Source organism: Camponotus vicinus, unplaced genomic scaffold, assembly GCF_025532165.1.
Source record: "Camponotus vicinus isolate PSW18456_S1 unplaced genomic scaffold, iyCamVici1.0 SCAF_9, whole genome shotgun sequence".
Lineage (NCBI taxonomy): Eukaryota > Metazoa > Arthropoda > Insecta > Hymenoptera > Formicidae > Camponotus > Camponotus vicinus.
The window spans coordinates 779,904-800,843 of record NW_028141981.1 but is presented as its reverse complement, the minus strand read 5'-3'; the positions used below and the strand labels follow the sequence as shown (position 1 = coordinate 800,843).

Sequence of the window (20,940 nt, the reverse complement as noted above, 5' to 3'; positions counted from 1 at the left end):
ACCAGGGGGGTAGCTATACGGATAATTTAAAGCCAACCGTGAGGAGAAGGCACGAGGAGCGATACTCGGAAAAATTACTTGCGCCCTTTATTACGCATTTCCGTGTAATGGCTCAATTATCCGCTTTTTTGTCACCGATGATTGCGCAGCAATTATTCGCTGTCCCTTTCTCCCTCTTTCTAGGTTTGTTTTAAAGAATTAATCGACGATAAAGAGAATCAAGCATATTTGAATACATTTTACAAACGTTTATAAAAGGACTTTGCTGCTCCAAAATATATAAAAATTCGTTTCGCGATCTTATAGATTCACCTGTTGGTTCAGCTAAATAAGTCACCCTGGAAATCTCTCTTCGAAATCATCGAAATTCAGCGAATTATTCTCCACGTTGGGTGGGCTGGCAACGGCTGTGTTCGACATCTTACACTTTTAGATAAGAAAAGCATATAAGATTTTTTTTAATTCTTGTTGAAATTCTTTATCATTAGCACCCGGTTTGATCGTTTATCAGTTAAAGATGTCGGTCTTCAAATATTCGCTCGCCGACGTGGCAAGTAAGCAGCACCAGGTGCAAACGGCTCAACAATATTAAAGAGATGCAGCGGCGCAGTCCTTTCGAGACTTGATTCTTTTTTTTATTTTCACATAGTGAGAACATGCGCACCCTTAAACGGGTTCACCTTCTTCAAGAGTGCACACGCGTCGCACGCAAGGCCGCGCGCGATTTTACGACAGATTGTGATCGATAGATTCGATATCGCCAGCCACATCTGTGCGCATAATTTAAGGCGGTGATCACGAATAGCGATATACTTTCTCTCTTCCTCTTTCTTAAGGGGTTATACCTAGTCAGCAAGTAAAAAAAAACGTATTTTTGGGGAATTTAAAAAAAACTGTTAGGTATTTTTATTTCATCGATTCTTTATCATAATATATATCTATCAAAGAAGTTTTCATAATTTTTTCAATTAAAAATATCGAGAAATGTAGGCACAGTAGCTATTTTCCAGAGACATCTTTTTTCGGAGGCGCTTGGCGGTGAGCAAGATTGCTCGGAGCTGGATCATCTGAAATAAAAAATTCAAAAGGATTTAGCTTTCGTATGAATTGATCTAGTCGGTGAACGAAGGAATTTTAATTTTGATGAAATCTTTTTTTTTTATTAACAAAAGAACGAAAAGTTTTAACACGAAAAATTCGTATTTTTGCGTCAAACGTCTGTCATATTGTCAAAAATCAATTTTTTGTAAAATTCTTGATAGATACATATTATGATAAAGAATCGATGAAATAAAAATACCTAACATTGTTTTTTTTTAAATTCCCCAAAAATACGTTTTTTTCGACTTGCTGACTAGGTATAACCCCTTAAGCCATTAAATAATCGATCTCTCGGGGAGAATATTCGTAAATTTGCTCCAAAATATCTGTAACACATATTTCTCTCATCTGTTTAGCATATTATGAGTCTTACTTTAAATTGAGAGAAACACGCAGATTTATCTAAAAGATGCAAATTTCTTTTACATTCTCATGTTGTTTTACATTTAAAATTCATGATGTTGTCATCTAAAGATTTAATCGATGTCTCGCCGAGTTGAAGACTCGTTCAAATTTACGTACATGCATGCGATGAAACTCTTGGACAGTTTCGTGTGACTTTGATTCGATTAATCACAAGTTGGTATCGTTTTTACCGTCATAGTTTTGCGCGGTAAGCTTTCTTGAAAATGGACGCTCACGGGGGCCGTGCATGATAGCTCGGTTACATTCCAATTAAAGTCGCTGGTTATCACGCATTCAATTAGCATAACTCATATGAAGGCTATAACGAAGCCGGATCAGCGCAAAAACCTTCTTAGTCAAAGAGACGAGGCATAAAACCTGACAGAGAGAGGGACAAAGCGATCAACGCATGACGCGAGGCGAACGTAGAGGCGTTAAAGCGCGAATGAGAAGAGAGGATGTGAAGAAATAAATGAGAAGGTGAGAAAGAAAGAGAGAGAGAAAGAGAGGGAAAGAGACAGCGACACCGTTTGCCGCTTTGCGGCGCAGCTCGCGAGTCTTTATGAATACTCAACGACGACTAGGACGAAAACGAGCGACCCTCGATCGTCGCGCGTTCATTCGAGGCGAGCGAATTGACGTCTTCTTTCGAGTCGCGCGTTCTATCGAAGGTAGGATACCTTCTCTCGGCGTTACCGAGCCTTGGGGCGGAATAGCGGTATAAACCAGCGGTAAAAAAAATTTAATCTTCCATCTTATGTATTCATATTTCGCGCATAATTACGTAGGCGTAGGATAGGAGAAGCTTTATAGAAAATTAGCGAATCTTCTCTCTCTATCTTTAATCTGTTTATACATCAATAAAGCCCTGATTTTTGCGAATATGGTTTACAAAGCACGGTTATAAACCTACGAAATTAGTTCAAAATGCCAACGCCTACGACATTAAATTTGATTTCATCGAGAATGAAGGACATTCGAGGGTAGGAGGAGAGACGTAAAGAGAAAGAGACGGGATTATATGAATATACACACATCTCGTGATCACCTGTCTCAATAAATATCCAGCTTACAACGGTATCTCGAGGCGTGCACGGAAGGATCTCTCCAACTCGATGGTCCGAGGAAGAGATCGGATTAATCGAGATCAAGAGTACCGACGACGATCGCGCGTAATCGCCCCCCTCTGCCTTTCTCGCACGCGCCTCGGACGGGTTCGATTTCTTAATTAGCTTCGAACAATTCGTCTGACAGATCGAGCACGTCTTCGTTCTTTCTTTTCTCTTCGCGCCAGCTGCGTGCTTGCACTTAATATACCTTTGTCGATTAGCTTTTTTTCTTTTCTCGCCTGAATGTGCCAATTGCTTCTTTCTAAATTGACGGTGTTTACGCTGACGAAGAGTAAACTCTTTATTCCCGATGATTATTTGCTTTGCGATTTGTTGATTGGAAACTCTTGAACATCCGAGAGTTTTCCCAAAGATCTTAAAGTCTATGAGTGACCAGAGAAGGGAGGGAATCGACGAGAATAGACGTCGGGAAGAACGGAGGAATTTGCGGACACTTACGACTCGGACGAGTGGTATTGCCCGCGCCAAGCCCTATGCATGAGTAATGCAATAATCGAGCGAGTGAGTCGTCTCGTCCCGTCCCATCTCGTCTCGCCTCGTCTCGGTCGCAGGGTTCGCCTATAAAACGCGAACGCGAACCAGCCCCGTAATTACTGTGGAAGCGACTGGTTACTGGTTAACGCTCCGGAGGTTTACCACGACGGCCCCGTGGTTCATCGGCTCGATTGGCTGCCACCTAACGGAGCGACGAACGTGAGCACGAGCGAGCGGACGAACGTGCGGTGTAAATCGAGAGGCCATTACGCGCCGTGGCAAAAATGTAATGAGGTATTACACCGCCACGGCGGTCCCTTTTAACGAGGTGAGGCGGAGGAGCTGAGCGAGAGGGAGTCGTTTTATCCCCTCTGTCGCCAAAGACCAAGCTCGACGGATTCTGCACGCTTGTGCGTAAGATTGAACGTTTAGTCCTCTCTCATTTGAAAATTGATGATTGCTGCAACGGAGGACGAGTTTGATCATTTACCTGTTTATATGAAGCATTATCGAGCTTGCTTCAGATTGCGCTTATATTCGAAGGAAGACAGTTTTTGTTTATAAATTTTAAAAAATGCAGAGTATTGGATATTATCTTGTATTAAATAATCGGAATATTTCCTTTTTGTTTGTCTGAAATATTTTATTCTCGAAATGAAAGAAGATTAGACAATTTAAATATTTCTCTTTAATATATATTTGTATTCACACATTTTATTGACAAAAAGCAAAACATATAAACACATGATAGAGATAGTTTAAAAAGGCGAAAGAGAAATTATTCTAAAACAAAATAGAAGTATATAATTGTAATGTTTGAATTGAACGTCTCACACTAGCAGATACGATATCACACAATATATCTTCTCCAATATTCAATTCCCAGATTGTATTTTATTCGAAAGCGAAATGGAATAATGCCGTATCAGATTGCGATTTCGTCGATTATCGTTACTCTGTTTTCGCGTTGAAGTGTACCATTATAGTGATTTAGAACGAGCTTTCGTGTAGATGTCTGCGCCGATTCACGTACACGTAATGTAGCCGCGACATGCGAGAGAATAAAAAAAAAAATTGGAGCAAATCGCGCGTCGCGGATACAGATAAGTGATTTCAGCAATTTAAAAATTATATGATATCGAGTGCCAATATCTGCGCTACAGCATGTAATACGATGTGTACACATACATCATAATTGAGCGGGCGCTCGCGTCCAGCTCTGAACTTTCGCTTAATTGATTGCTTCGTAATTACCGAGCTTCTTTCGACCTTCGGGAGCAACAGGTGCAATAGCGAGAGGCCCAAAAATGTATCAAGAATAAATTGCAATTTTTCAATTCGCGAATTCAGAGATTGCAGAGTAGGAAATACACGCGAGTCGTCCGAAAAATACAGCTCTCTTTAAACTAAAAATCTCTTAAATGTCTTTTTTTTATAAATAAACATCATATTGCGAATGTCTGGAAATTAATATAAATTTTTTAGGTCTTAATAAATCTAATGAAATTGTATTTTACACACTCTGTTTATCTAATTTGCAAAATGATGTATGCGTGACTTGTAGCGGTGTTGATTTGTTGGAGTTGCAATCGTGATTAAAAAACGCGAGCGGCGATCCTTTAATTGGTTACGATTTAATCGTGGCGTACTTTACACGCATCCCGACGGCGAGTTTTGTTGTACCCTTTTAATTCCCGAATCGATTTACGATTATTTATTAAGACGCTCACAGGTGCTTCCACGTTTCGCAACGCGAAATCACCTTGCGGGCTCGCCAAGTGAAATTCCGTGAATGCAATCTGGCGCAAAAGTAATGAAATTACGATATCAGGAGCGTCACGGGATCCAATTAAGTATCGGTAATGATAGGACTCGATATGTCCACGATATTACACGAAATTACATTCTGTGTAATCTCGGCGAGCAAACCAGATGACGTATTAAAGACACGCCAAAAGTGCATGTCGTTTTCGCGAGATTTGTATGTTGTCGATATGATTTACACGTGAGTTGAATTTTTTTCTCATGGATAGATTTCGTATGTTTTTTTCGATGATGGATCTCAGGTCACGCGATGAATTAAACGTCTTTCCCGAGAACATGCGCGCCAGATCTCTCGACACCTTTAATGGTCTCGAGAAGTCTATCTGGCGAAGTCTGTTTATAAAAAGGAATCGGTTCGCTTCTGCGGATGTTAGCACGGAAGAAACATCTCAAGAAAAAGAGGGAGGAAGGAGGCACCAGGGTGATGGCTGAATAGTTGAAATGATTACAACTGATTTCAATTCTAAATAAAAAACACGATTTATTTAATAGATTGAATAAATTTATTTTTAAAATTAAATTTTTAATCAGATGATTATAAATAAGACAAATTGAAAAAATTGTATGCTTAAGTAAAAATATATTGAAAATATTTTTAATGTATGTCTCTACATTTACATACATTTATAATTAAACGTGAAATTATTTCGAGTAGATTGAAACAGCAGATAAAGGGACTGTCGCCTAGTAATTAAAAGACCGAGTAGTCACGTGTAATTAACAGGCGGACAGGTCGAAAGAGAATGAATCGTAAATATAATCTGTCTAAAATTATATTGTAATATATATATATTTTTTTCTCAGGATCGGTTGTGAGATCTGATAGTGCATACGGAAATTAAAATGCTATGGATGAGATTTTTTGCGTAACAATGGGCGTGCCGCCGCAAATCGAGCTTTTCCTCCCCGATCATCCTTCGGCAAAGTTCAGAAAGAATCAAATCAATCTATCGCGCTCTATTTTCGCGCTTGTTTTTGCGAGCTAAAATAAAAATTTCCCCCGCGACAACAAGTTCTCTTTCTCTCTTTCATTAATATTTTTATTTCTTCCTCCGTCCTTCAAATACGCGCTTTCATTTCTAGAGACAAGGTAATTTTTTTAAAGCGTGATGTGTAAAAATTGCAGAATTATTTTCGAGATCAGGGAAAAGAATGGTAATTTATGAACAGTTGACATCCGATTAAGTTGACGCGCATGTACTTAGCCGTTACTTAGTCGTTGATCGCGATCTTTGGCAGCGATCGCGCAAACAGAGAGAGCGTCGTGACACCATATGTCCGCATACGTGTGTGTATGCGATAAATTGGAAGGTCGTTATTAAAATTATAAAGATGTTGCGATGCCGACGATAATGTAGATACGAATTCGGCACGCATCGCACCGCACACATCCTTCTGCTTGCCCAAATTGGAGGACATACGGATGAAGTTTCGGGGCAAGGTTTTGGGCGTGTCGCGTCGTCGCAAATCAGACGATCGGCAAACGCAAGCGCCGTCTTACTTCCCTTACTTGTTTCTATCCGCGGCCGATATCTCCGTCTGGATCTACCAGACAGAAATCGAGCAAAAATTGCGCGAAAAACAAGTCCCGACTTGACTTTTTAGCATTTAATAGCAGTATCACAGCAATGAGGGGAATGGCGAGTTTTTGTTTTACGAGTGAAGAAGAACCCGCCGCGCGCGTAAACAAAGTTAATGCAAATTTCACAGTCCATTGAAGCCCGGCGATACCTCTTTTTACCTGGATTTACCTTGAATCGACTCCGACGGTGTCGAAATTTAGCGGCTCGCATTTTTCTCCTTCTTTTTCACACGCGACGAATAATACCCGGATGAAGTTTCAAATAACGAACGGGGCGTGCGCGAACGTATCAAATCGTATCAAAGGAGGCGAGCTCTCTACTCTACCTTTACCCATCTTCGATTAATATCTCGGTGGCGGTTGTACGCGTCCGCCGCGTAGAAATTCATTAAGAACCTCGGCGAGCACGCGCGCGACCGGTGTTTTAAAAATGTGGCAGGCGCGAGAGCTAGGATGAGAGACGACGTGAAAAAATAAAGAGCGCCGCTTTAAAAGGGAGGCGGCGAAGATAAGGAACACGGGCCCACGGAGAAACGTTTAGCATCTGCCTATATAATAATGAAGCGCGAGAATACGAGACGAAACGCGTCGCGCGATGTTTTGCTTCGAGAGACCAAGGGGTCTGATTTGTAATTTATCGCTCTAGGGCGATGAGGGATGGAGACGAGGTAGAGGCAGGAAGGATGGTGTAAGATCGGCGTAATTAACACGTAAATGCAATCGCGTCCTGCAATTCCCAGTCAGGTGTGCCTGGGGAGACTTGTCTTTTTTTTTCCTCCTAAATATCATTAATATGCACGGCCCGTCCGTGTGTGAATCATCGATACGTATCGCAATCGCGTGTCACACTTAACCTGGTAATTTAAACCCTCCAGTGGTCATTTTTGGTGCGCTTTAAAGATAAAAATTTATTAGATGTATGGACGAGATAGATATGTTAGATATATTCCGAGAACAGATTCCTTTTTTGTATTTTATTATAATATTCTCTCTTCTGTTTCTCGCTCTCTGTGTTTCCCAACTTTTCATTATTTATTTTAATTTGCTTACACACATTTAAGCAAGTGTGAACGGATGTGGTTTTATGTTCTATCTACTTTTTGAAAAATAACTGCTATCCCTCCGAAGCTATTAAGGCCTTTCTAAAATCGCCAAAAACGCGCTAGATTACTTACGATTAGACACGGTCGAGAAAGATCGATGGCTGCTCGTCCCTCTTGGCCTTGTTTGCTACTGAACGAATTCAGTAGCGATTAATATTAAATAAAATTTCTTTAGCTCGCGTCGCATCATTTCTCTCGACATTAGCGTTATAAAAGTCAAAAAGATAATAAATCTTTCAAATTTAAAAATTCTCTGTGCAATCGATCATTCTCAGGATTAGTGGTAGAAAAAAAATTTCAAGCAACAATTTGCTTATTTCAGAAACATCCGTAACCCGCGGCAGCGAGATAATTCTAATACTCTGAACGATCGGCGGCAAGCATTGCAGGTAAACAGCGATGTAATTTCTCACGATAAATGCGCGCGTTTCATTATCTTGCTCGACAATTTCGGGGTGTAGTGTAATATATAACGATGCAGCTGATTCCCTTTAGCTGCGAGGTGTTGCGCTAAGCACCGTCCGCGTTTGTTTTTGCACCCGTTTTCTGGCACACGGTTACCGGTAATCGGCGAGAAGGGCCTGCCCTCATCCTTTTTATCATTCCGCTCTCTTGCCTCTGGATACCTGCCTCTTGTCCCGCTCGTTCCTGAAGGAAGGATACGCTTCGCGTTTTTATCGCGAATTTATTATAAAAAAAGCTACAAGATCAATTACAAAATGGTCAATGATCCAATTCGAGACAAACAAAATTATGTAGACTTTGTTTTAAATTATATACATTTGCGTGTTGCCTCAATAGGTTGATTCAAACTCGACTATAAACTTGTCACAGTTTACTTAGAGCGTCCTTTGATTAAAATTATTATGACGATTCACCTTCTTATCGTAAAAAATGTATTCTTCATCAAGTAATATATAATGTTATTTTTTCAGGTGTATTTTTTAAAAAATGCAGCAGGACGTTCAATCATACAGATAGTTTTTGTTAGCCATTGCGTTTTGCCCTAGAGCTCTTTGGAGTAATACTTCGAAAGACGGCGAGATAAATAGGACGAATTCTTTGTACAATTACGTTACGAAGATCAAAGCGTCGCTCATTACATTGACACCTGCTACGATTTCAAGTAATTGCTTGCAATTATCGAAATTCCCTGCTCACAGCTCCGAGCATCAGAGTTTCTTCGAATCTGCGCGTCTAAATGACAGAGATTTCTTCCACGCTTTCGTGACATTTGAATAGCACCTGCAGCATATCTATAATACTTATTGATCCGATGATTTTTTCTAAAGAGATTCGCGACTCGATCCAATACTCGTATGTCGCGAGATAAATATTTTATCCTTGTCTATAAACCAATCAAAAATTGTCCGACGTGAAGGACGTTCCGTCACATTTCTAGGTGCGACGGTATCTCAATTAATTTTTGAACGGCGTAGATTTAATTCAAATCGATTCGCTGGAATTCAACGTTAGTTGCGTTACGTTGAAGGGCGAGAAAGGCGGTGACAATCGCAGAATGTCAAGTGTCGTCTATAGGGAAGGCACGGTGGTGGTAAAATGTGGTGCGCACTATGGGAATAATCGTTACGTCGCACGTTATACTCCCTCGACGTCGATCAAGCCGACGGATTACGCATGTCCTGGCAGCTGCGCATCCTTCCTGGGCGTTCCAAAGAGACCGCCAATCGGTGAAACCCTCTAATACCATCCATCCGGCGGGGCTGACCAATGACAGGGCCAGGGTGTATCAGCGCGGGTGTCATCGGGCCACTCAGACCGCGCGATACTATCATCCCTTGTTAAGAGAGCTACGGAGCGCGCGAGCAGGGGTCGATTAGGGGGCGAAGGACGGAGGGTGCACGTTGGTCATCGATCCTACGACTCTGGGAATCGACGTTGCTTCAGGCAGCTTCGACCGGAATTCGATATCTGACGGACGGGGTAAGTAAGTGGAAGAGGGCGGACGTAACAATTTAATCCAGCCGCCAGCCATATCCGTTGATACGACGAATATAATGCGCGATATCGACGAAAAATGGCAAAAATTAAAGGCTGTATTCGCGAATGATAATTTTTTCGATGTGACGTCTTTTATGCGAACCGGTACCAATAAAAACGCGCGAAGTCTCGACTTTGCGAAAACATTATTAGCATCCGGAAAGAGGAAGACAGAGGGAGAATCGATGCTCGACATTTCGCCGCATTTTCGAGAAGCGCGGAAATATCGTCGGGCTACCTGCTCGTCCTAATATCCTCTTAGAAAAATGATAGGTGCACCTTGTGTACAATTTTTTTCCATAGATTCCTTATATTCTCTTCGTCGCCTCTTCATAAATTACAATTTCATCCATGAGATTAATATTTGATCGAGGTGCCGCAGCCGTGAAATCTGCGGTGTGTTGTAGCTGTAAGAAAAAGAGACGATTTTTCTCTAGATCAACGAAAGAGAAGGGACGCGCTCCTAATATCTTTGGAATCTTTGGATCTTTGATGGATCGATAGTAGCGGCAGCTGCATATTTTAGACAAGATCATCATCGAGAGGAGCAAAAGAACCAAAAGTCTCTTCCATTCGCAGGCATCTCTACGTTATTTTTTGATCTTGGATAAAATATATCATTGAACGAAACAAATTAATCAAGATTGCGTGTCGCAAAGTCTCATATGATTATGTTAATGAAAAGAAACGCCGAGTAAGAGAACCGGATTATGGATTTATAATATAAAATAGCTAAGAATACCGACCAAAATACGCCGATGGCGAAAACCGAAATTCGTCAGATAAGCTTGGGCAGACGCGAAGGGGATGTATCGAGGGTTGAAAACTGCTCACCTGTCCTGGACGTCGCAGGACATATTCAAGGCCAGGAGCCAAATACGCCTTCCTCCTTGAAGTATTCCGCGCGATGACCATAAATTAATTTGTCGTAATGATCTGATCTTTTCCTCGTTAAGGGGGTTGTCCCTCGTCGCTATTACGTCGAATCTGATAAGCTAACGTGTGGTAACGTAATTTCGTATCCTAGTTTCCGTTCGGTGGTGTACCTGCGGCTAAGTAATAATCGCCCAAATTTTGTCGTCCTCCTTCCGTTTTATAACGGTTTCCGCGCAGACAACAAAGGGCGTTGACGATATTTCGACGTAGATAGTGAATCTGTCGTTGATTTTCTTTTTGAAATAAAAATGCATACCAGAATTTTTAGATATTAACTTTAGATTGATTCCTTTTTCAGCGACATGTTTGCTTGGAGAATTGGAGCTAAAAATAAATAAAACAGAAGTATTCGAGAATTCTGCGACGTAACATTTGAATCAACGGGTCGGAAACTGATGGTTAATGGGCGATGATCCGTGAAGAAGCGCAACCTGCGCCGACGTCAAGCGAGAAGAGGACATCCTGATGCACAAGAGTACATTGGGAGTCAGGGGGTCGTACAATCACACCATGGGGAGTCGTTACAGGAACCGAGCACGGTGGTTACCCTCGTGTTTATTTGTCATTCGACGCTCTATATATTAGACAAAGCTCGCGACATGCTACATCATCCTGAGGAATTAATTCTTTCCCGTCGCGATGCATGCTTTGTTCATCTCTGCGCAAGGAGATACTTCTTAAACCTGAATGCGGTACGTTTGTTACGTAAACGCGATCTACATGGAACAGAGCGAAACGAGAGCAGGAGGACGAGGACGAAAAGCAGCACGCGAATGTCGGCTCCAAACTAATGTTCGCGCGATGTATACCTGCAAATTACCATTTTTCTCGTCCTGGAACCTTTCGAGTCGTGCGGATGCGTACCCCGTTGATCGCCGACCTCCGCGTCCTTCGTGATCGATGTAGATTCCGAGAGGCCGAACCCGATGTATCGAACCCGGCATTTCGCGGATTGCCCGGTATTTGGAGGCAAATCGTTTGAAAACGGCAGTGCTGACTCGCACGAGACAAGGGTTTTCAAGCGTATAATTGTCGAGGAAGAAATAGAGAAAGAGAGAGAAAGAGCGGAATAGATAGACATGCCTCTTGCGTAAGAATACAGCCAAGGACCGACGCAAATTGCGACCGCGCGAACCGATCACGTACTTTGATCTTCGTGGAACTCATCGGGACTACCGATTGTACAGATTCTCGCGTGTCTGACCGATTATGTCTTCCTCAAAGAGATTGCGAGTATTACACAACCTCTCGCCTTACAAACGTCTTTTGCGTGTTTTGTCGAACGAGAGACAAAGGACCGCTAAACGTTCCGCCGTCCGCCCCGTGTCCTATTGACATTGAACGTCACCCTTACACTCAAGGAGTAAAATTTAGGACCGGACACGGAGATTCGAGTGCGCGTGATTGAAAATATCGCCAAGAAATATCAAATTTGTAAGAGCATTGTACTCGTTTAACAAAACGCGCATATAAATTGGTTCATTATAATCGGTTAAAAATACCGCGCATTCAATTGGATTAAAAATTCTGCGCATTCAATCCAAGAATAGCTCGTGCGAGCCGTGCATTTGCGTGCGCGTCACAGTGGAAAAGTTTCAAAGCGTTGAAAAAAAACTTTTGACGTAACACGCAGCGCGCATTGAAAATGTAATTGTCACGCATAACAGCTCTTGCCAGCAGTAGTGTTGCAAAAAAATACGACTAATTTACATGAGCGATGACGAAAATGATCGCAAAAAAGGACACGTTGCGCGAAACAATCTTCCGGAAAAGTATTATTTTTATACTCTTTAATTACACATTACTTATGATACACGATGCAGGGAACATCACGGAGTCAATCTGCGAAAAAGAGAACAAACTACCCTCGCGCGAGTATGCATGCGTACGAGAGAGCGAGAAGAAAAACGGTGTGAAAAGAGAGAGTGAGAAAATGAAGCACGAGAAGGTAAAGGAGCAGAGCTCCTCTTCGGAGAAGCTTCGAAGAGGAGAAGACAAGGAGTAGCGAGAGAGAGAACGCGTTTTGCCGGCCCACCCCCCGGGCTCTTTCTCTCTCCTCGGGCGAGTCAACCCCTCCAATCTCTCGCTGTTTCTCTCTCTCTTTCTTTATTTATCTTTTGACGGGGGCTACGGACCGCGCTTGATCACGGGCGCAACCCGGGCCACGGGCCACGAGTCACAGGCCACGCGGACCTGCCCGATACAACATCCAGCACGCGACGACACGCTACCGTCACCTTCTGTCTCCCTCCCTTCTGATTCTCGTTCTCTCCCTCTCGGTTCGCTTCTCGTTCTTTCTCTCTCCTTCTCTCTCTCTCTTTCTTGCTGCGGCGTACACACACGACGCGTACGACCGAGCCAGGAGTAGACACGAGGTACAGGCGGTAGCAGAGGGTACGGGGGACCTGACCGAAAGCAAAGCCCGTAACCCCCGTTTGCGGGCCGAGCCCACTTCAGACACGCCGTGTCCTCCGCGTGGTCCACATCATCCTGTCCTGACCGCCTCTCTTTCTCTCTCTCTCTTTCTCTCTCTTTCCCTCCCGCGCGCGCGCGCGCGCACGCACGCCCGCGTATATCTCTCGCTGCGCTCTCGCGCCCTTGCCGTATTCCGCTCGTCGTACCTGTGCCCGTCCAGGCACAGTTCTCCCTCTTACCTCTGCCTCATCGACTGCCTCGCTGACATACGTCCTTCTCCTCGCGAGCGCGTTCGCCGAGCCGGCCGACCGACCGCAGTTTGCGGTCTCCACCGCGAGTTTGCCCTCGCGTCGCGCGGACTTTGCTACTCCGCCGACTACCAGAAGTAGCCGCACGTGCTCTGCGGCACGAGTAACGAGCCTGCAAGTACCGGCTTGTCGAGAAGAGGAGAAGGAAGTCGTGGAATCACGGAACTACAATCTTGAGCAGTCGGAAGTTGAACGCGTGGTTACCAGTGAGTCTCCAATCGAGTGGATGTGGAAGAGAATATTGTTAAGGCGGACATTTCTCGAGTGGAAACTCCAACATTTTGTCAGCGATCAGGACGACATTGATCGACGAGATTTTACCTATCGAGATTATTATATTTACATCTGTGCAATTAAATACGAACACGATTCCATCGAAACGAGCAAGATTTTCACGATTGTTGGCGTCATTAAAGGACTCGAACGTACATGTGCGTTCGATGATCGTTATGACTCTGAATGAAAGAGCAACGTCCACCTCGCGACTTCATCAAGGACACTCGACCGCACGTTTCCGCGCGGGTATCGGAGCGGAATAAGAATAGGGAACGAACGACGGAAGGAAGCTCACGGAGATAAAGAGCAGATCATCGGTTCGCACAGCGGAAGGTGGTCGTTGAGAGAAACCTTCATGTTGTCATCTGACGTGTGCTCGTGGGTGTACCATTATATATAGTCAACCAACCTCCTTCTCTCGTTCTTTTTCATCTATCTCTTTCCGTCTTTCCGGCTTTCGTGTCACATCCACGTCTCATTGCCGTGAAAGCGAAGTCATTTCCTGCGTGAGTCGAGCACGCGACGCACGCCAGGACGAAACGTCTCGCCAGGACTCTGACGTACGGCAACATGACGTTGTACCATCAGTATCCATTTCGACGCGAATTAAATTGAAGCGAAAAAACCGAAGAAGGAAGAAGAACGGAGCAAGACGAAAACTTCTCAGGTCCTCGAGGAGAGCGAATGCCACTCGGAAGCTGAGGAGAGCTACCGGGCCGATATCGTAAAAAAAGTCAACAGGTACGTACGAAGGGGAAGCGCCGCTCCCTCTTTCTTTTTCTTCGCAAAAACGCACCGTGACGGATGTTTTCCGCGTACGATTGGGGCCATCCGGTTAGATAAATAAATTATCCGTCAAGTTTCTTGCCAATTAGACAGACCGATCCGCCTTGAACTTGTTATACTCGGTGCCTACCGCGTTACATCGGACATATCTCAACGTTGACTTTCATAAACGTCGATAAGTGTCGCTTGCGAATCGAGAAAAACTCACCCCTACAGCTATAACAGCGTCCGCGAGTCGCAATTAATTCTGCTTCCTCAACTGTTTGCTATAATCGGTGATACTTTCAGCTCTTTTATTCTCCTCCAAGTGGCTTAAATATTTTAAACTTCCTTGCTCAAGTATATATTTTCCGAGTCGGGAATTAGCGCTTTACGATTATTTTACGGATTAGTGAAAAAGTATGTTATTTAACGATCAGAAAAATATATATATATTCGTCATTTATGGCGCTTGTTGACGATAATAATCTGACCTAAATAAATGACATTCTCGAACGCAGTTTTGCGCTCGCGGCGCACGTGCACGAGCGACGTAAACTCCCCTCGCGGTATCTTGCATCGAAAGTTTCGATATTCGATACTTATCGATACCTGCTGATTATCCGCATCGGAATCTAAGATAAAAAAATCCATAGGACAGAGATCGATAACGAGGAATCGTCTCCGCGGAACAGTGTCGCGCTTCAAGCAAATGAAAATTATAAAATTATCCTGGAGCATGTGCGTGTCGATGACGCAACGTGAAAATCAGCGGCGCTAATTACGCGATAATGATCCAACGAGCGAGAGGGAACGAAGGGGCGACGCGAGAGAGAATCGAGAAGGAAATCAGGGGCTATGCTTCGACATGAACACGAGCGAGCCCCCCGTGACTGCGGCGGTGGTGGCCGAGGAAGGAAAAGGCGGATATATACATATACTTATATTCGCGGTCGGAGGATATAAGCGATAAATATTAAAGTTCCCTATAAAGTACAGAGCTCTACCGTTCTCTCTCTCTCTCTTTTTCTTCTCTCGGCGGCACGGTGGGGCCCCTGGCACGCCATCGCTTCATTTAAAATGCAAATTCGTCCGGGTGGCGTGAACCACGGCGGCCCGAATTATTCTAATTACACGCCCCTCCCTCCTCTCGGTCTCCTTCCTTCTCGCCGATCTTTCTTACCGTGCTCTCGAAAGCTTATCCGCTCGGCCATTTGAACGCACAACTGGAAAAATCCTAAATTCGAGGATCAGTATGCCCTCCTTCGTCTGCGCATCGAGATAATTTAGCGCTGCGTGATTCGCGAAAGATCGAATGCATTTATACAACGGTAATGTTAACCTTGAACATTGTTGTGGATAAAGCGCACGTAAAGTTCTCCCTCGGAAATTGATTTAATTCGCGAGATTACGTATGTGAAATTTATTAAATAAACATCGAAATGCACGTAGGGTAAAATTTGTCGAACCAGTGCAAGCGAGCAATGCAATTGGCAGCTTAACGTCTATAAATTTTATTATTTAATGTCTACTCTCAAATCTCGTAATTAAATTTTCTCAAAAAAAATTTCATAATCTTTCAAATATTTTTCAGAGAATATTTTAAAGATTTTTTGTGTGATGTAATATTTTAGAATAAATTGTTTTACTATATACATTTTCTCTGTATGCTTTTCACTCATACGAAGGAAAGAATATTTGAGTTTCTAGTATATCGAAATAAGATCAAAATTTTCTACTGGAATAACATTTTTATTTTCTTACTAAAATTGTAAAAAATATGCATTGCATTCAATTGTTAAAAAAAATGTTGAATAATACATAAACAGAGATAGATATATATTTATAATATATTTTAAACACACAATTTTTACTTATTTTACGAATTTCTTACAATATGAGAGAAAAATAATTAAAGAGAGAATTTTTTTAAATTCTCCGAGTTTCAATAAAATTCCATGCAAACTCCCTGATTTCCCAGAAATAAAAGAAATCCCTAAGAATCCCAGGTTTTCCACGTTCTTCCAGAGAATAGGCACCCTGAGTGTACGCTGATCGTTTCGCATTCGCTAAATTCTTTCGCTCCTCCAAACTGAGAGCAACGCGACGAATCGGGATAATAATAAAACGATCCTTAATTACATAGAGAATAATTTGGTTCGAAAATTGGTAGCGTAGAGGGAGACGATGCGCCGGCGACGACAAGGGAAGAAGAGAGATAAACTCGCGAACGGTAGCCGTGGTATACGCATAAACGTGCAAAGTGTGCTGGAAACGAGCGTAGATTATCGCGGGTAACGTGTTCACGATCCGAGCGAGATGTCGTGCGCATGTAGGCCTAATATATTCAGATTTTTATGGCTGGTGGCGTATCGGTGATACGGCGGTCCACCCCCCGGCTCTCCCCCGTTCTCTCTCTCTCTCTCTTTCCCTCCTTCCTTCCCCCAGTATACCTATACCACCGTCGCCGCTGCGGCGAGGCAGCCTTCCTCCACGTACCACTTAAAGCGCGGAGTAGCCTAATGAATAAACAAAAACTAGATTTCGCTTAGGGCTTACACGTAAAAGCGTGACCTTATACCGGCGATTTACCGCGGCGTCGCGGTTCTCAAATCGACCCGTGTCGTTTTCTTTCGCTGCCGAAAGATTTCACGAATCGATGAGAAATGTCCGTAATCGAGATTAAGCTTCAAATGTACTTTTATTTATTTATTTCTTAATTGACGAGATGTAAGATTTCTTTGACTTTTGTAGAGTTTCATTTGTAAGAGAAGAAATTTTTAATTATTTTTGGAAAGGAATCCTTTGCAAACTTGAAACAGATCGAAACAGAATTTTTAGTAAAAAATATTAAGAGTTTTCACCTCTTGCGAGAGAATAAAAATCCGCGTGCACATGCAGGTAGCACGACGCGTGTTGCGACGCGTGCATGCGTTTAGGTCTGCTAGAAGAGCGAGTGGAAGAAGAAAAGAAAAGGGCGGGACACGTGTTTGCAAGAGTAACATCGGCAAAACACAGAAGGCACGCGAGAAACGCGACGGCTCTCCAGCTCGCTGGAACCGGGTACGTTTGATTTATAATAATCACTCAATTCTCATTAAGAGAGACTTTATCCTCGTCGATATAGTCATCGAATGAGCTAAAAGTATCACCGAGTACTTCCGGGACAAGAATCATTCCTCATCGTTATCCCTCTCGCGTAATCGATTTTTTTTTCATAAAAGTCGGAGGCTCATCGCGACAGATTTTCTAGATCTTTAACATATTTGTCATTTACAGAGAATTAATGATGAAACTAATTCGAAAGCATTTGCCAGATTGGAGTGGAGAAAAAAAATAGCGTTCTCGCTCGCGAAACGATGTATCCCTCTCTAATCGACTTTTTTTTTTCATAAAAGTCGGAGGCTCATCGCGACAGATTTTCTAGATCTTTAACATATTTGTCATTTACAGAGAATTAATGATGAATGAAACTAATTCGAAAGCATTTGCCAGATTGGAGTGGAGAAAAAAAAATAGCGTTCTCGCTCGCGAAGCGATGTAAATTAGCAATTAGCCGGAAAGTGGAGTAACCGCAAGGACACGGCGGATGAAGAAATGAGTTTTCGTCGAGGCTCCGTGTGGCGCATAGCCATTTCGACTATATGGATACCGCGTAACGTATGTAATAGTTACATCAGATTAGAGCCCAGGGAGCGAGCGTGTAACCAGGCCTAATGCCGGGGTAAGCATCGAGTCACGGGGTGAAGGCGGATCGTACCTTATTACACGTCCCCGCTTTCGCTGTACACGTTTTACACAAATACACGTGGACACATGCACACCTGTGCGAGGAGAAAGAGAGAGAGAGAGAGAGAGCGAGAGAGGCGGAGGGAGTCGCGGTGGTCGTGCAGGGGTGGAGCAAGGGGTGATTCGGTAATCGTGCATTAATTTGCATCACAAAGTACACGCCACCCGCCACGCTACGCACGCATTCCACGTAGTTTTCCGCTCGCTCCGCTTCTGTCCGACGTGCAGTTCTCAAACTCGAGACAGCGATTCCTCGACCGTCGCCGCGACAATCGTGCGTCATCGTCATGCGAATCATCAATCGAGGAACCAGGTGAATCGAATAATACCAAAGAGATGGATCGCGAATGGACGCGGAGGACGGACGAGAAAACAGCCATCGATCAGCGAGTGAATTTATGCGCGATCGACGCAAAAACTGTCAAACGAAAATATGAAAATGAAGTTGTCGCGATGGGGGTGGGGGGGAGAGGGCGAGGAGAGCCGGTCGCCGATCTCGACGATCCGTTCGGGAATGAGAGTCACGGTCGGCGACCACCGGCGGCAATATTTTGCCGCGCTTTCGCTTATCGGTACGGTTGCATATTTAAGGGTTGCCATGTCAAGCGTCAAGCGCGCCCTTTGAATACATTTAAATTCATTAATGGCGAAGGCTATACTCCCGCTATACTCTATAATACATCGCACGGTGTAACACGCGCGCGCACATGTACGTGCTCGCGAGGATTTAATACGGCGCGATGCGCGCTATAGGTTTCACGTTGCACCGTATGACTTACAGTTTGCCGTGGAGAGTCTTAAAGAGTCCTGTACTTGCTCTGTTTCAGATTGACGTGACTGCTCGTCGTCGACATGCCGCACACCGGTGAGTACACATTCGCTCTTTGCATCCTTTGAAGTTTCATTCTTCGACCGAAGAGTCGGGTCGAGATTGAAAAAATCCTCTAGAGTCGCGTTACATCTTAAGTAAATGATGAGTTAAAACTTGTCTTTTTTTTGCACGACATTGTCACTTTTTACTATAAAAATGATATAAAGTTGGATAGTAAATTCGCAATTGAATGCATTTCTATTTCGTCCTAATAAAACTTTTCGAGAAAGCAGTATTACGTGAGTCGTCAGAGGGGTTAAAAATCTCGAATTAAATTCCAGTAGTATACAAATAGCTGGTATGCAAATTTTTTTTACGAGAGGGACATCACACTGGCCGGTTTGCTAAATAGCCAATCCCACGGCTCCGCTTCCTGATTTATGCGCGAAGGAATGTAACACATCGTTATGGTTTCCTCGGGACGGGGTCAGCCACCGTCGCGTCGGCGAGATCACAGGACAACCTCTTTCGCAAAATCGAGTATAGTGAAAATTAAAATTTCCCCCTCTCTCTGCGTAAAAATCCTTCTTCTTCTCGCTTACTTTAGCCGAGGCTAAATTACGATTTAGAAGCAATTTGATAGTAATTAACGTAGACTTTTATAAGATGAATCGAACGCCGAGAATATACGGGCTTATTATTAAACGATTTAATTACAATTTTCCGTCTCGTTCCTCCTTCTCCTCGAGTCTGGCCGTGATGCTCGTATCAAGAATCCTGTCTGAATTCCGATCGAGCGATCAATCCTTTCTTCCTCCGACGAGATACCAACGACTTTTTAAATTGAAAAAACTATTTTTTTTTTAGCTAGTCTGTCTTGTACCGTAGAAATTTTATGTTATGTGAAATGAATACCGCTGATTTGAATCTTGTCGAACAATTTGCGATGAAGAAATCCCGGTTAAATCACTAGCAACATTTTTAGCAAATTGCAAGAGAAATCTTGAAAGAAACACTTTAATTTACATAATCATTTTATGAATTATAGGAATAAGCCAATTTAGCAACATATTATCGAAAAATTATAAGGGATACATTTATAAGAAATATAAGAGAATTATATTTTGGAAAATTATAAAGGAAAATCGGAAAATTATAGAGATTATATAAGTCTAGATGTTATCACGTATCAGATATTATTATTATTACGCGATGTTATCAGATTCCCTAAAGCGCATCTCGAGATTCAATGTTACCTTTTAATTATCAGTGAATTCATTACACATGTTACTTTTTAATTATCGGAAACATTGAAGCCGCAGATAATCATTAGAGCGATAAACGCTTAATAATAGCCGTCGCAGTTAACCATCTTAATACATTCCCATTTACGGCTATCTCTCCCGCGTGTATTCTTTCGAGACAGATGATGACGGATCGCCGATAGCGAACGAGCCGAATAGCTTCCCGACCCGTGTCGATTCGCGAGACACGCTATTCGGCATTGATTCGAAACGGCGGCATCGCGATCCTCGATGCGACATGCTCGCTCTCGTCAGAGAGAAAAAAATGTGTTGGCATGGTCGCGTATCATGATTACAGGTAGGCAGGTGTAGAGTTTGGTTAGGGTCTTAAATGGCCAGCGCGATAGGCATCGTTGTTGGCGATCGCATTAGCCGGCTAATTCTAAGCTAAGCCGGTATTATATCCGAAGAGATGTTCCTTTATGTACTCGCGAAAGTATCTCTCAAAAGTACCCTATACTCGACAATTTGTGTACTCTGTTGGGTAAAGATGAGGAGGAAGATAAGAAGCCATTAAAAATGGTGATGAGTTATAAAGTCATAATTTTTGACATAACAATAATGTAAGCTAATAATGATTCTTTGATCGAAAGGTAGTGATGATACCAAAATAGAAAGATTAAAGTCGATTTACACATTATATTGTTTTATAATATGTAAATGTATTCACTTACATTGAACGTGTAATCTAAATGATAAGAAATTCTAAGCATATT

General features: G+C 42.9%; 1 protein-coding gene across 4 annotated transcripts in view; it reads left to right on the top strand.

Moving 5' to 3' along the window:
* Nucleotides 1-20,940, top strand: part of Poxn (paired box pox-neuro) — a 68,122-nt gene that overhangs the window by 32,506 nt on the left and 14,676 nt on the right. For 2 of the 4 annotated variants that reach the window (XM_083108433.1, XM_083108434.1), the window contains exons 2-3: nucleotides 10,855-14,296; nucleotides 18,937-18,974. In XM_083108433.1, coding sequence (XP_082964559.1) covers nucleotides 18,962-18,974 — 13 coding nt within the window. In that variant the 5' untranslated portion in view covers nucleotides 10,855-14,296; nucleotides 18,937-18,961. Of the gene's footprint in view, nucleotides 1-8,553; nucleotides 9,564-10,854; nucleotides 14,297-18,936; nucleotides 18,975-20,940 lie in introns of those variants that run through there. The other 2 variants (XM_083108432.1, XM_083108435.1) reach the window with 2 other exon arrangements.